The 15,435-nt window shown below is 36.2% G+C and overlaps 1 protein-coding gene across 1 annotated transcript in view; it reads right to left on the bottom strand.

The window, feature by feature from the left end:
- Nucleotides 1-931: 931 nt before the first annotated feature.
- The window catches only part of TTC21B (tetratricopeptide repeat domain 21B), a 79,990-nt gene continuing 65,486 nt past the window's right edge, over nt 932-15,435 (bottom strand). Inside the window, exons 26-29 of the mRNA XM_049773379.1 lie at nt 10,417-10,641; nt 6,748-6,868; nt 3,154-3,221; nt 932-1,160 (exon numbers count right to left, since the gene is read on the bottom strand). Of these exons, the coding sequence (XP_049629336.1) occupies nt 1,083-1,160; nt 3,154-3,221; nt 6,748-6,868; nt 10,417-10,641 (492 nt within the window). The 3' untranslated portion in view covers nt 932-1,082. The remainder of the gene's footprint in view (nt 1,161-3,153; nt 3,222-6,747; nt 6,869-10,416; nt 10,642-15,435) is intronic.

The raw sequence follows: 15,435 nt of genomic DNA, 5'->3' as shown, positions 1-15,435 counted from the left end.
AAGTGCAAAGACTGAATAAAACTTTTTTAACATGTAATTGGAATTAAAAAATATTACTAAACCGAAGAAGTGGTCAGAAATAAAATGGAGCTCAAAATAAACAAATAACATAACACTTTTTAAAGTGCAGGACTTTAAAAATTATTATAAAAAATGGCTATTAAAATGCAAATGAAATTCAACTATGTGACTATTTTTAAAAAACAACTGAAGCAGATGTAAAAGCAAATTTCAGAAGCATTACTAGGAAATGGGTTTATTATGATTAGGCTAAATTGAGAATAAAAGACAATTTCTATGCCAAAGGGATTTGGCACATTAGGGTATGCAAGCAGTTGCTTGTGCATGACAAACTTTCTGAGTCCCTGTGCACTCCAAATATTCTGTCCCTTAGACCTAGTCCTCAAGTAGAAGTTAAATTATGATGCAAAGCTTTCTGTACATAAACTTTTCAGATACTGCTTAAACACCGGCAATAAGGAGAAAGAGTTCACAGAGAGGAAATTCACTTTCTGCAAATCTATATTAACATCACAAATCAATGGAGAAAAGACATATCCTGAATGTGTAAAATTTAGCATGTGTTTGAAGTTCTAAGAAGAATCACATCATAGATGGGTTAAATATTTATTAAAAGACATATTCCTTTTTTAGTAAATCATTTACAAGAAATTTACTCAAGTCCTGGGAAATATTAGCAAAATGTTACAAAATGTTTTAATAGACAACAATCACATTTACAGAGAATTTTGCAAATAAACAATATTCCTCGGGAAAAATAAAGGCTACACAATTACCCAGATTCTAATAAAATAGTTTTTATGAAAATGAATTACAGTCTTTATACAGAGGCACAAAATTTGCACCTAATCAAGAGTCAATCAAACCAGCTTTCATTCACCTTGTTTATAGAAAACATTTTTTTTTTTTATAGAAAACATCTATCTGCCACTGCACTTCTCTTCATATACAAGAGCAGCCTCTGCTGGAGAAAGAAAAATTTGCTTCCGTTACTGACAAATCATTCAAATTATTTGCATGGCTGATTCCATTGATTGCCCCCTTCACCAACAAAATAATTTTCAAGGTCTTAAAGAAGTACGGGCTTTATCAAGTATATCCTTTCTGATTTTGGGATATGTTGGATGTGCATCAAGAACCTGCAATAAAACATTAAAAAACAAAAAATTCAAATCAAACCAAAAAGCGCAAGAATTTTACTCTATTACTTCTATTTATTTTTCTACAGAGGCAGTCTTGATTTACAAGAGCATGAATGTTTAAATCTTAGGGACATTATGTTATCTACCACACCCACAAAAATGCCAATACCCATCAACCTTAGTCCATACACCCTCTCAACTCTCTTACAACTATTAACCTTAGTTCTGTCATCAAAATCTAGGATTTATTTTGTTGGATATTGATTGTTCTTGCTTTTTTTTTCTTTTTATGACACATATCAGTGAGTGTGTATTTTAAAGGTGAAAATCGATTTATTTAGCTGTAGTCCTCTAAATATATAAAACCTACAATAATTAGGCAAAAACAAAAAAATGCCACATGGGAAGTGAAAAAAATTACTATGTAACGTTATAGGAAGCAATTAAATAACTAAATTAAAATATTTTAAAATTTAGCTATTTATGCAAGGTATTAGATGACAACCAGCTAGCTACTAACCCAAAACAAAAGCATCCCCCCCAGCTTCCTCTTTCCTTTAAATCTATCTCTTTGATATGAAAAAAAATCCGCCTGGATAGGGGTGTTTTATGGGTTAATAAAGAAAAGTTAGTCTGGCTTGGTGCGCAGAGAGACTACAAAGCAAGAAGCAGACTGACTCTATGACTCTCCTGACTGGCTTGGTTTATTAATTCTTTGTCGCTACCCTCCTTCAGACCCATACCTCTAAGGTTAGAAATATGGCCTAGGGATTGATTTTACACAAGGTATGTAAAAAACCCTCATTAATGTATGTTTTTTGTTCTGGCTAATGCTCGGGGACCATGTATTGCTTGGGATAAAACTCAGGATTTATCAATATTCAGTGCTTTGAGCAATTTCTCTGGCCTACTATATTCTTTAACCAGGCACACATATAAAATTTACTTGGAATATTTCAACATATATACATTTCCAAGTCTACTGAGACAAAGGTTAGAATGACATTAGCTTTTTAGCCCTAATCTTTATACAATTATAACACATAATATTATACTAAAAAACAGTCTTAGTCTTAATGTGAAATAGTCCTTGCAGACTCAGAAATCAACAGTCACCACTGAGGCTGACACAGCTATCTAGGATAAGGGATTGTACATAAATCTTCTAAGAAGCTTTTCCTAGAGTTTCCAATAGTTAACATAAAAACAGTTATGGTATACTGATGAAAAATGTGCATATAAAGAAATGCAAATTCTAAGAAGGCAATTAGCTTATCTTTTTCAATCAGGGATCATACAGTAGGGATCCAATTAGAGATATATAACTAATTTCTAAATTATATTTTATTCTTTAATTTATAAATCAGGAGTCTCTAAAATACCAAATTAAGTCCTATTAGTTGTAATTTCTATTTAAAAAATTATTTGTTTTGGGATCATACCCAATGTGCTCAGGGATTACTCCTGGCTGCTCAGAGGACTACACATGGTGCAGGGGCTTTATCCTGGGTTGATAGCATTCAAGGCAAGTTCCTTACAAACTGTACTATCACTCCAGCCCCAAGAATTTGTTATAAACTATAATTTGGAAAATCTAGGGCAATCCTCAAATATATTCGGACTTATAAATCTAAGCTTATTATTTATTTATTTATTGTTTATTTATTTATTTATTTAGGAAAGCCTTCCAAGCAAGCTTCCTGGAAATTCTCTGCCAACCAGGTAAGTAGCTGCTCAGGTTGAGTTTTAACATGTTTCTTTCAAGTCTTTGTCTGTAAGGGGACCTTTCTTTACTGCACTAATTTTTAAGTGTTTAAATTAATTAAACTGTCATTTTCTGAATTTCAAAATTTCATTGGGTGTATTTAATTTATTTAACCAAAACACTTCATCTCCTACCTTTACAAATTTACATGTTGAGAGAAAACTAAATGTAAAAAATTGCAACTGAAAAAAAATTTAAGAAACCCAAATATAAGTTGTTTGTTACCTGATGACAAATGTCAATTGCTTCCACATACTTTTTTGCCTTTAAGTAATTAAAAGCCAGTTTGTATCCTGTTAAGACAAAAACCATAATGATAATTCATAATAAATAGTATTATCCACAGAGCTCCCTTGTAGCACCCTGCAAACTCTTCTTTGCATAACCCCTTTTCTCTTTACTCAATAGAAACTTTGAGACTCAAGTTGCTGATGGCACTCAGATGGAAAGGTAACGAGGGAACAGAAGGTGGAGTGGAACAGGAGAAAGAGAAGTAAGGGAGTGGGAGAAAAGGGGCTGCAGTGAACAAACTGCTGGTTTAGAGCAACATTTCTCAACTGGGAATATAGGAACCTCCTGTAGAGCCCTAAGATTTCCCAGGTGATAACTATAAATGCAGGGCCACAATATGAGACAACGATGCCCGAAGGGAGTCAAAATCAGAAAAGGCTGATAAATACTGGCTAATGGACTACCATTCCACCCCCATACACATGATTTTGGTAACTTACTCAAAAGTTTCATGTATTCAGATTACAAACCATTTCCATGCTTGGGCTGTATTTGTTTATACAGGATGGGCTACTTAGCACTTAGCATGTCAAGCAAATTGGTTCCTACAATAATGAGCGGTATGTTCTCTTAAAAAAATACATTATTTGAACAATTATGGATGCACACAAATAGCTTAAAATTGAGATACATGCTATAAAGAAAGGAAAAAATCAAGTAAACTATATTAAGAACCTTCATTGCGGAGGGTGTGGATGCCAGACACTGAAGCCTGGAGAATGAGGCACAGACTTGGGAGATGAGATCTAGGGGCAAGAGCAAGAGCACTGTTGGGTGTGTGGAAAGATAAGAGAAAGAAGACAGAAGAGTCAAGAGCCAATGGATTCACAGCACAAGGTAATGGGGACATGGGGAACATGTGACAAAGGGGAACAGAGATGGGGAAACATCCATCAGACAGTTCACCTCAACGACCAGTAACAATAACCACAACTACTAATATTAAAGTGCCATGATCATAATTCATGCACCAGCAAATCAGAAAAAATTTAAGATACTGGGGCTGGAGAGCTAGCACAGCAGGTAGGGCATTTGCCTTGCATGCAGCTGACCTGGGTTTGATCCCTGACATCCTACATGGTTCACTGAGCCTGTCACGAGTGATTTCTGAATGCAGAGCGAAGAATAACCCCTGAGTGCCACTGAGTATGCTCCCTAACAAAAGATAATGTAAAATTCCTACATGAGCAAATTAAAAAGTTGACAAGAAAATAGAACAATTTATTCATTGTAAATATATATTAATAACAAAAAGGTTTAAAAATAATATAAGTAAATAAGCTATATAGTAAATAATTTTATTTACCTCTTAAATAGCAAAATTTGAATGTGACTATGGGGCTTTAATAAAAATACTAAAATGGACTTTTAGATTTCTAATAAGTGCTTAGGAAGAATTACGGCTAATACAGCTAATTAGATGGCAGTAAAAATAAAATAATAGGAATCATCTAAAATTTACAGTATATGATATACCATATACACACATATATCATCCAAGCATATATGGAATAGTCAAGGATAAAAAAGTATATTTCAAAAGGTACATTTGGGGACCAGAGTGGTAGCACAGTGAGTGGTAGGGCGTCTGCTTTGCACGCGGCTGATCCAGGACAGACGCGTGTTCGATTCCTGGAATGCCATATGGTCCCCAGAGCCAGGAGTGATTTCTGAGTGCAGAGCCTCAGTTGCCAGGTGTGCCTCAGAGCTGCCAGGTGTGGCCCAAAAAAACAAAAACAAAACAAAACCAAAAAAAGAGGTCCATTTGTACTGTTACCAAGGAATAATAAAATATAATAATTATTTATTATATACTTGCCAAAACAAAATAGTGTGTGATATTTATAAAAATTATTTAAGATATCTGGGGGCCTGAGCAGTGGTGCAAGGGGTAAAGTGTCTGTCTGTCTTGCCTAGGATGGACCATGGTCTTCCTACAAATAGAAAAAATAAAGTGGATGCAGGGGTCAAGAGGTCTTAGGAGCATTGAGTAAAAAAAAAGAAAAAGGTCAGATCTAAATTCCCAAGCCAAAGTTAACAACAGAATCAAGAAATCCAAACTATAACAAGCTAAACACAAAATGGACCTGTTACATAGCAGTCCAGGGGACTAAGGGTGGGATACATGCTAGAAGCTATAGTGGAAGGGAAGTCAACACTGGTGTTGGGAATGGCCCTAATTAACTGTCATTATATGTATGAAATACAACTGTGAATGATTTATAATTCAAAATGGTGTCAAAATATTTTTAAAAAGATGATCTCTTGAAGACAAATTAAATCTAATTCTATATCTGATACAGACAGCACATTATGGTGAATGAACATCTAACTACTACATCAACAAGTGGCTTCATCACACACATTACTAACTCCTAAATCAGACTTATAAACTTGTCCATGTTTGGTACTATAGCTCAAGGTGACAAGAATCAATAAATTAACTTTTCTCAGACTTAATTGACCATGAAATCTTATCTCACAATCATCTCTCTCTTTCTAAAAAAAACCCAAAATAATATATTGCCATGTACTCTAAAGTAGAGTTTGGGACGTTCTGTTTTAGTTTACAGGATAGAGCAACGAAAAGGGGATAAAATTCCTGAAGAGGCCTGGGCAGAAATAGAGAAGTTAGTAAGGATGATTTTAAGAGAAGCCTGAGGAGAAATATGATAGAAGAGCTCACAAATAAAATGCCAATATGTGTAAGAAAATAGACACAGGGAATTTCAACAAAGCTTATGAAGAAAAGGAAGAGTAAAAAAAAAAAAAAAAAAAAAAAAAGAAAAGGAAGTGTAAGGGGAAAAGATTTTTCATTGAATGTAGTGTGGATGTTGCTCATATGTTGAGAGAAAAAAATTTCTCAAATGAACTGTCTATCACAGACTCGAATTAAATGGATCTAGATGCGTAGGAAAAAAAAATTCCCATGGTCAAATTATGATGAGAAACAGACCCATCACAATATGTTAGTGTTTAAAGGAGTAAATAATTATACAGTGAAGAAACTTGAAAAACTTAACAGCTTAAATTTCAGAAAATTATATCTAATAATATTAGTAGCCAGTATGAATATAAAATTTATTTTTCAAAGAAAATTGTGGGGCTACTCCTGACTCTGCAATCAGAAATCACTCCTGCAGTACTCAGGGTACGATATGGGATGCGGGGATTGAACCCAGGTCAGTTGACTGCAAGGCAAATATTCAACCTGATGTACTATCTTTATGGTCCCATATATATTTTATTCTTAAAAAGACAATCATATTCATTTAATGATATGTATGTGTGTGTTCATGTGCCACACTGAGGTTTAGTCAATGTTTACTCCTGGCTCTGTGCTCAAGGGTCACTCCTGGTGGGACTTGGGAGACCAAATGCAGAGCTAGATATCAAGCTTGGGTCAGCCATATGTAAGGAAAGCACCTTAAACACTATAATATGGCCCTAGCACCCAAAATTAAATTCTCTTAAGGGAAGTTTTTTTTACAAGCTCCTGTGAAAACATGTATAAAGTATTAAACTCACCAACAGCAGGATTGGTCTGATTGCCATGTTTCCATGCCATCTCATAGTTTAGTGCAGCATCTGTATATGCTTGCTCCTTTTCCATTATGTATCCCATATATTCATAAGCTTTGCAACAAGACTTAAGGAAAAAAATAAACATTTATAAGTCAGAAGTTGTTTATATAGGGTCTAAACTTTTGCTTCAGGTTTCAATGTAGCTTAACTGAACATTCTCAGATTGGTTCTTTGTGATATTATTTTTTAAAAACATATTGACTTTATTTATTATTTATCTTGAGAACTACAATGTGTGTGTGTGTGCGTGTGTGTGCTGTGTTTCCTTAAACCTCATATGCTGAAATTCTAATGTAAGTTTAAGAACCAGAGTATTTAAGAGATAGAGACTGATTGTGATTGTGACTGGTGTCCTTTTAAGGGCCCCCATTAAGTTCTCTCATCCTTTCCTTCCCTGTTGTGAAGATAAAACATAAAAACCTAACAAGGGTCCTCATCATAAATCCAGGCATGATAGTATCCTGATCTAAGGCTTGTAGGACTGTGAGAAATAAATTTCTGTGATTTATAAACTGCACTTGTTAACATAGATGATGATTGAAGTCTTAGGTCCCCTTTTACATTTCTTTATTCTTCCCAGGCTGGCCTTGTCACACAGATGGTGTGGACTTCTATCAGGAGGCACATAATGTGCAATTCCCTTTTACTATGACGTTATGCCCATTTATTACTTTAATAATGAAAAATGTAATATTCTGTCATCTTTCTTCATGTATTCTCTGGAAAATATCCACCATGAGAAATGTCTCCTTTTCTATTTTTATTATTCAGTAGTTTAATTCATACTGAAGAAAAGACACATGTTTAAATCTGACCCTGTACTTTACTTGATTCATTACTAGTTTTACATTATAAATCTTTATTACTAGCTTTAGGAATAATACTCAGTTCATTAGTATATTTCTCTGGTGACCAATCAGATATTTCCCCTCCTTTTCAATCTCTTTAGTATATTTAAATCCGCTGCTGTTATTCTTACTGATCCTTAATGTGTCCCAAAGAAGGTAGTGGCAGAGTCCTTAGGGTGGCTCCTGAGTCTTTACTTAGCATGATAAATATATTTTATAGCTTCCTTGTTATCTGAAATGACAAGATAGCTGAGTGTCATTTATGTATTTCCTGTCCAGATCTGGCTGCTCTCCATTTATAAATTATTTAATTTGAGGTTTCTAAGCTCTAGTTTCTCAGATTTCAATGTTGATACACCTAATTAACAGGGTTGATGTGCCAAAGTGCCACATCCAACCATGCAATGTACTGCTGCCAGGAGTTTCAGCAAACTTGAATTCTATGTGGAATTACCAGGCAGCCCACTTAATCCTAGATTAGATAAATAAGGGTTAGTTATTTTTCAATTTTGATTTTTCAAAACCTATTAATGGCCATTATTTATTTAAGGTAAATTTAACTTAAAAGCAGATGGTATACATCACTCAAAATGTAAAAATTGTTAAACGGGTTAGTAATTTAAGGTTTGAAAGCTTCTAAAAAAATTTATGTGGTTAGGTAATCATACTTCTATTTCAAAAGAACTCAATCTGTAACTGAAGTTACTAAAGGAGGACAAAAGATTGATATACTGTTACTGAGGTAAGGACAACAACAGTAAGTGTTCTGGATTTCATGGTGGTGGTGAGATGCAAGAAGTTTGTACATCAGAACCATAAACATTAGCACTATTTTAAATATGTGACCTAAATTTTAACATACCAAAAGTTATGTTAAAAAAGATTTTGAGGGATCGGCAAGAATGCATGGAGGTAAGGCATTTGCCTTCCAGGCAGAAGGACCAGGGTTCGAATCCTGGCATCCTATGAATCCCTTGAGCCTGGCAGGAGTGATTTCTGAGCATGGAGCCAGGAGTAACCCCTGTGAGTTGCCGGGTGTGACCCCCCCAAAAAAAAATGATTTTGAGGGCTGGAGAGGTAGTGCACGTGGTAGGGCATTTGCCTTGCATGCGCTAACCTAGGATGGACCATGGTTCAATCCCCCGGTGTCCTATATGGCCCCATAAGCCAGGAGCGATTTCTGAGTGCTTGGTCAGGAGTAACCTGAGTGTCACTGGGTGTGACCCGAAAACAAAACAAAACAACAAAAATAAAATATTTGAATGAATAGATAATGCAAAATAGAGCCTTTTATTTTATTTTATTTAGATAGTTTGGTACACACCTGGTGATGTTCAGGGGTTCCTCCTGGCTCTGTGTTCATTAATTACTCCTGGTAGGCTCCAGGGACTATATAGGAAATTGGGGATCGAATGTGGGCATGTGCAAGGCAAACACCCATCCATTGTGCTATTGCTCTAGCTCTAGATAAAGCATTCTAAACACCCTAATTTGCAAGTTGAGTACAATTATTTCTCAACAAATTATAATACAAACCTCCACTCCCGTGTGTGTGTGTGTGTGTGTGTGTGTGTGTATAAACCTCCACTCCCGTGTGTGTGTGTGTGTGTGTGTGTGTGTGTGTGTGTGTACAAAGGGTTGCACACACTGGGTTGCCAGAGCCAGAGATAAGTTTGCTGTGCTGCTGGGATACTCATTTGAGTCTGATGTATCAGTGATCTAACTTAAGGCTTGTAAAATGCAACTTTGCCATACAGTACAACTCCCAGGTTCCAAGCAAATACTTCACTTAAAATATTGCTATAAAGGGTAGAGCAGGGGTGGCAAACAGGATTTTTACCCTCACTCAAAACGGCAAAATGCAATATGTGTTTAATATATTATTGTTAAAATTATATGCTTTTGTGTGAGTGTTCGTTTGTTTTGGCAGGTCACTGAGTGGTGTGACTCTCTGACTCTCACAGTTTAAAATTTTGGCTCTTTGTGTCCAACTTCTTCGCCACCCCTGGGCTAGAATGACGACACAGCGGTAGGATGTTTGCCTTGCCCACAGCTGACCTAGGTTCAATTCCCAGTATTCCACATGGTCCCTCGAGCCTACCAGGATTAATTTCTGCACTTAGAACTGGGAGTAACCCTTAAATGCTGTTGGGTATGACTCAAGACCCCTCCAAAATATATACTGATATCCTCTTTTATTATGATGAAACACTACAATTAATGTCCTTCTGCAATTTTCATTAGTTCTGGGATAAGGTGTATAATCATAAGCAGATATTTTACATCCTCAAACCTCTTCCTGTGAATAGGGCATACCACAGATAAAACCAAAAACTGTAAACTTCTATTTTTCTGCATTTCTAAGTGAATACAGCATTTTCTGCCTTCTTCATGTTTATTCCCTGAGCATGGTAAGAACAGATGTTTAATCCCACAATCCCCCCTCCAAAAAAAAAAAAAAAAAAGGAATCCTTAGAAACAAAACAGCTCTCTTAAAATAACTTTTCTTTTTCTTTGTTTTTGGTTTTTGGTTTTTGGGTCACACCCGGCAGTGCTCAAGGGTTACTCCTGGCTCTACACTCAGAAATCGCTCCTGACAGGCTTGGGGGACCATATGGGACGCCGGGATTCGAACCACTGTCCTTCTGCATGCAAGGCAAATGCCTTTACCTCCGTGCCATCTCTCTGGCTCCTTAAAACAACTTTTTATGGAAACCTTCTACAACAATATTTGACAATTAATTTTTATTTTTCAGTCACCTACCTTATTATGACGCAGGCACCGTTTTAGCAGCTCTTCTGCCATGTCATACTTTGCAGATTGTATGTAAATATCTGCAAGTAGAAGCCAACTCTTCTCAAAATCTTCAGCATCAACAGGATTCCAGTTCATTTTTGCAATCCGTTTCAGCTGGTTTCTGGCTCTGGGAGTCTGTTTCAAGATCATATAAGCTGTTGCCATTCCCAAAAGTGCTGGAATATGATCCATCTGTAAGAAAACAAAGCATTAAAACCCAGATACATAAATACTGCTTTCCCACATGAGAAATAGTAGGTATGACACCATGTAAAAACTGGCCTGTAGATTCTATTTTTGGATTTTCCAGAGAAGATAAATGGCCAGAACCATCAGAGAAATGCAAATCAAACATTTATATACCAGCCTATACTTGTTAGAATGGCCTATTCAGAAGGACTAGAATCAACTGATGGTTGAGGATGTGGACAAAAAGGAACTCACATTGGGGTTGGAGTGACAGTACAGCAGGTAGGTAGGGCATAGGCCTTGCACACAGCTGATAAGTGGCATTTCATATGGTTCTCCAAATACCGCCAGGAGTAATTCTTTTACTTTTTTTAATTAATAATTTTTATTTTGACCGAAGTGGATTACAAATCATTCATAGTAGTATTTTAGGTACATAGTGACACTGAACCAGGGGCATTCCCACTACCAATGTTGTCCTCCCTCCACCCCTGTTCCCAGCATGCATCCCATACAGCCCCTCCTTTGCCCCTCAAACTACTAGTATAAGTGGTCTCTTCTGTATCTAGCTTGTTGTAAATTGGGTATCAGTTCTGTTGTAGCTGGCTTTGGTCAGGAGTAATTCTTGAGTGTAGAGCCAGGGGTAACCCCTGAGCATAGCGGTGTGTGGTCCCACCCCACTCCCAGGAAAAAAAAAAACAAACGCACAGAAAAAGTAAAAAAGGAATCCTTAGACATGGTTCATAAATATGCAAACCGGTTCCCTTTTATGGAAATCTATGGATACTTCAAATATTCAAAATACATCTACTGTATGCTCTATCAATTCCACTCCTATATAGCTCACTGAAAAACAACACAATTCCCTATAGATAACGTATCTATCTTCAGTGAAGAATTGTTTATAATAGCTGATATATATAAAGATAGCTTAAGTACACAACTAACAAGTGGATAAAGAAAATGTGATACAATGGAACACTACTTAGCTGAAAAAAAAAAGGTGGGGTCTTGCCTGTTCTGACAACATGGATCAACTGATGAAGGTCATGGTAAGTGATATAAGTCAGAAAGAATAAAAACAAATGCTAAATAATATTATTCTTAGGTGAAATATAAAGAAACACTGGGAGGGGAAAGACAAAGCTAATTCATCACAAATCCTTGGATTCTTATCAAAATTCTCAGGTTACCAGAGGGAGACACAAAGGTCTGTGGTGGTGGCCACTAGTGCTTTGCTGGGTTTTGTGTGTGTGTGTGTGTGTGTGTGTGTGGTGTCATAACAAACATTCAAAGAAGCATAAGACTGTAAACTTAAAATATACACTGTATTTTAAGGCAGTTTTACACATACACACACACACACACATACTACAGAAACCATACCATAACCTCATAATCCCAAATAGAGCAACAAAATCTTAAATGGAATTGTTTCCAATATCTAAACAAAACTGAAAAGATTATTTTGTACAGAACAGAATAAACAAATTATCTTAATATTTTGATGGAACATTTTTTAGTATTTTGGCTCATTAGTTCTTTTGTCTGTAAAGCAGGAATATCAAAGAATTATTTATATACATGCAGATGCCATTTCTTATTTTATGCCTGCAAGGGGCAGGTGTGGGGAATGTCTGGGAGACTGCAGTGGTGGAGGAATGTCACACTGTTGGTGGGACTGGAGTTGAAATAATGAATATTGGAAACAACTGTATTATGAACAACTTTGTAAACCAAGGTGTTAAAGTAAATAAAAATTTTGTTTAAATGCTATTCCATGAAACCACCAAAATATTAATACTTGGTATAAAGTTCAGTGCTAGAGCAATATACATTGAGTAGGTATTTACCTTGCATGTGTCTGACCTGAGTTCTACCTCTAGTACCCCATATGGTCCTTCATGCTCTCCCAGGAGTATTCACTGAAAACCACAGGTTGTGGGTCAAAAATAAACAAATTGGTTGGAGGCTATTTCAGGACTGTGACTCAAGTGGCAGTTGCACTTGAGTTGTGAGGCCCTGGATTTAATCCCTGATACCACATACCTTTGAGCATCATAGACATAGGCCTTCTGGCTCCAGAACATTGCTCTGGGCCTCCAGACACACTCAGGAGTGTCACCCCAAAATAATAAATACTTATATAGTAATATAATATATATAAATTATTGATATATATTAATAATATATAATGAAGGCTATAAATTATTCAAAAAAGATTCAGAAAAAATATAGCATAATTAAGAAAAAATTTAGGCCAGAGATTTAAATTAGAAGTAAAGGGTGTGTCTCACCTATATCAGGCCTTGGGTCCCTAGCACCACAAATTATGAAAGAAAATAAAGGCAGCAAAATAAGGATGGTTGTGGGGCCAGAGTGATGGCGCAGCTGTAGGGCATTTGCCTTGCACATGGTTGACTCAGGATGGGCCACGATTTGATCCCCTGACATCTCATATGGTTTCCTGAACCAGGAGTGATTTCTGAGTGCAGAGCCAAGAGTAACCCCTGAGCGTCACCGGGTGTGGCCCAAAAACCAAAAACCAAAAAAAAAAAAAAAAAAGGATGATTGAAAAGGAAGGACTGAATCAGAGTAAAGGACAGTGTCATTCACCAGATTTACAGGGACCATGATCCAGGTCTACATCTAAGAGACAGCCCCAAGTTTCAGGAACAGGGCATAGTGGAATTTAAAAATTTGATATAATTCAAAATTTTAGAGCTTCATGGACAAAAAACAGTTTAGGAAATTAATAGTCTTAAAAAAGTTTTGTAAGAAGCATTAAAAGAGCTAAATTTTACATTTGTGATTTTATCTATTTCATGGAAATTCTAAAACGCATTAGCACAGTATTTTTATTAATTAATTTAAATGCAATGGGTTCAAGGTTGCTCATAATAGATGTTTTTTTCAGATACAAAGTGATTCATAATTGAGTTTCAATCATGAAATGTACAATACCCTTCACTAGTGCACTTTCCCACCACCAATACCCAGTTGCCCTCCCACCTGTAGGGCAGATTCTCATTCTCATTCTCTCTCTCTCTCTCTCTCTCTCTCTCTCTCTCTCTCTCTCTCTCTCTCTCTCTCTTTCTCTTCTCTCTCCCCCTCTCTTTTTCTCTCTCTCCTCTCTCTCCCCCCCCTCTATCTGTCTTTCTCTCTCCACCCCCTCTAGTCACTCTGGTTTGCAATATTGTTACTGAGGGATATCATGCTCTCACTTTTATCTCCTTTTAGCACCCAATTCTTGTCCAGAGTGATCATTTGCAACTACCATTATCATAGTGTTCCCTTCTCTGCCCTAATTGATTTCTCCTGTTATTTGTGGTAAGTTTTGTACCATGAACTGGTCCTCCTGACCCACATTTCTATTGTTTTTGTAAAACCATACCCCAAGTTCTAATTCCTGCATTATATCCCTGATGCCTTGGCTAGCACAGACACCCTAAGTTTAGTCACCTTTTTCACTTTTAGTGGCTTAAGCTGTAATAATTTATGACCACAAGGACAATACAGTTATATTACTTTATGGTTAAAAGTAACAGCATAAAAAGCAAAGTGGGAATGCTGCTCTTCGGCTTAAAATATTTGTGAATTCCTTTTCGAATGACCCCAATATTTACTGTGCCAGGGCAGGAGGGAAAAAAAAAATACAAAAAACACAAAACCATGGTTATGTATATATATATATATATATATATATATATATATATATATATATATATCTTACCTTCATTATTATTGTTATTATTATTTTTATTTACCTAGCTATTTTGGTCGATTCCTCAGTTTGGATGTGATTATTGAAATTGTTGGCCCCAATTATTCTTTTTTTTTTTTTTTTTTCTTTTCTTTCTCTTCCTTTGGTTTATTTCGTTATGTGCTACGCCATGTTTCTTATTTCAAGACCACGGCGTGTTTTTTGTTTGTTTGTGTTTGTTTTTAGTTTGTTTTGGTTTGTTTTTTATCTGTTTTTTTGTGGTGCTTATCGTTATAGCTGGAGTCCTCACTGGATATTTGACACTTCTTTTGGTACTGGTGGAGTGTTTCAACTTCTTTTTTCTCCTTCATTTCCCAAATCGATGATGAGAACCTCTAGAAGGATTCTGCCCATTTTCGGGGTATTAAACTCTTACCCCGGTTTATTTATTTTCTCTTTTTCAGGCAAAACCACGCAACTTGAACTAGCTACCCCTGCCCCTACTTAGAGGGGGAAATAAGGGAGGCATCAAGACCAAACTGATGCAAGACTACTAAGTAGTTGGTTAGAGACAGAGGGGACCACATATTCTAGCCGCCCTGGGGGTGAGGGAAGAGGAAATGGGAGGTAAGACAGAAACGGGGGTGTAGGGAGGACAATTTGGGGATGGGAATCCCCCCTGATTTTATGTAAATATGTACCTAAAATATTATTGTCAACAATATGTAAGCCACTATGATCAAAATAAAAATTATATTAAAAAAAATATTTGCAACTATTTCCTTTAATGTTCTTCTGTCACAAGTCTCTCTTTAGTCAGTATGTCTGTGGTGAATACACCCTGTGCTTCCTTATCTTTGCTTATCTCTCCCTTTAAACTAGAAAGTTACTTCCTCCTACTACTGAAGAGCTCAGAAAACCATATGGGATTCCAGGGACTGAACCCCAATCAGCCATATGCAAGGCAAGAGCCCTACCTGCTATATTATCACTCCAGTTCCTATTGGCTCTTCTTAAAGCATGTTTTACACAGAACAGTTTCACAAACTCTCCTTAAATAATCTCTAGAACAACTCTAGAACAAAGTAAATGAT

The sequence above is a fragment of the Suncus etruscus genome, chromosome 5 (assembly GCF_024139225.1).
Source record: "Suncus etruscus isolate mSunEtr1 chromosome 5, mSunEtr1.pri.cur, whole genome shotgun sequence".
NCBI classification, from domain to species: domain Eukaryota; kingdom Metazoa; phylum Chordata; class Mammalia; order Eulipotyphla; family Soricidae; genus Suncus; species Suncus etruscus.
Note: the sequence above shows the minus strand (reverse complement) of the source record. Positions and strands in the feature narration are given on the sequence as shown.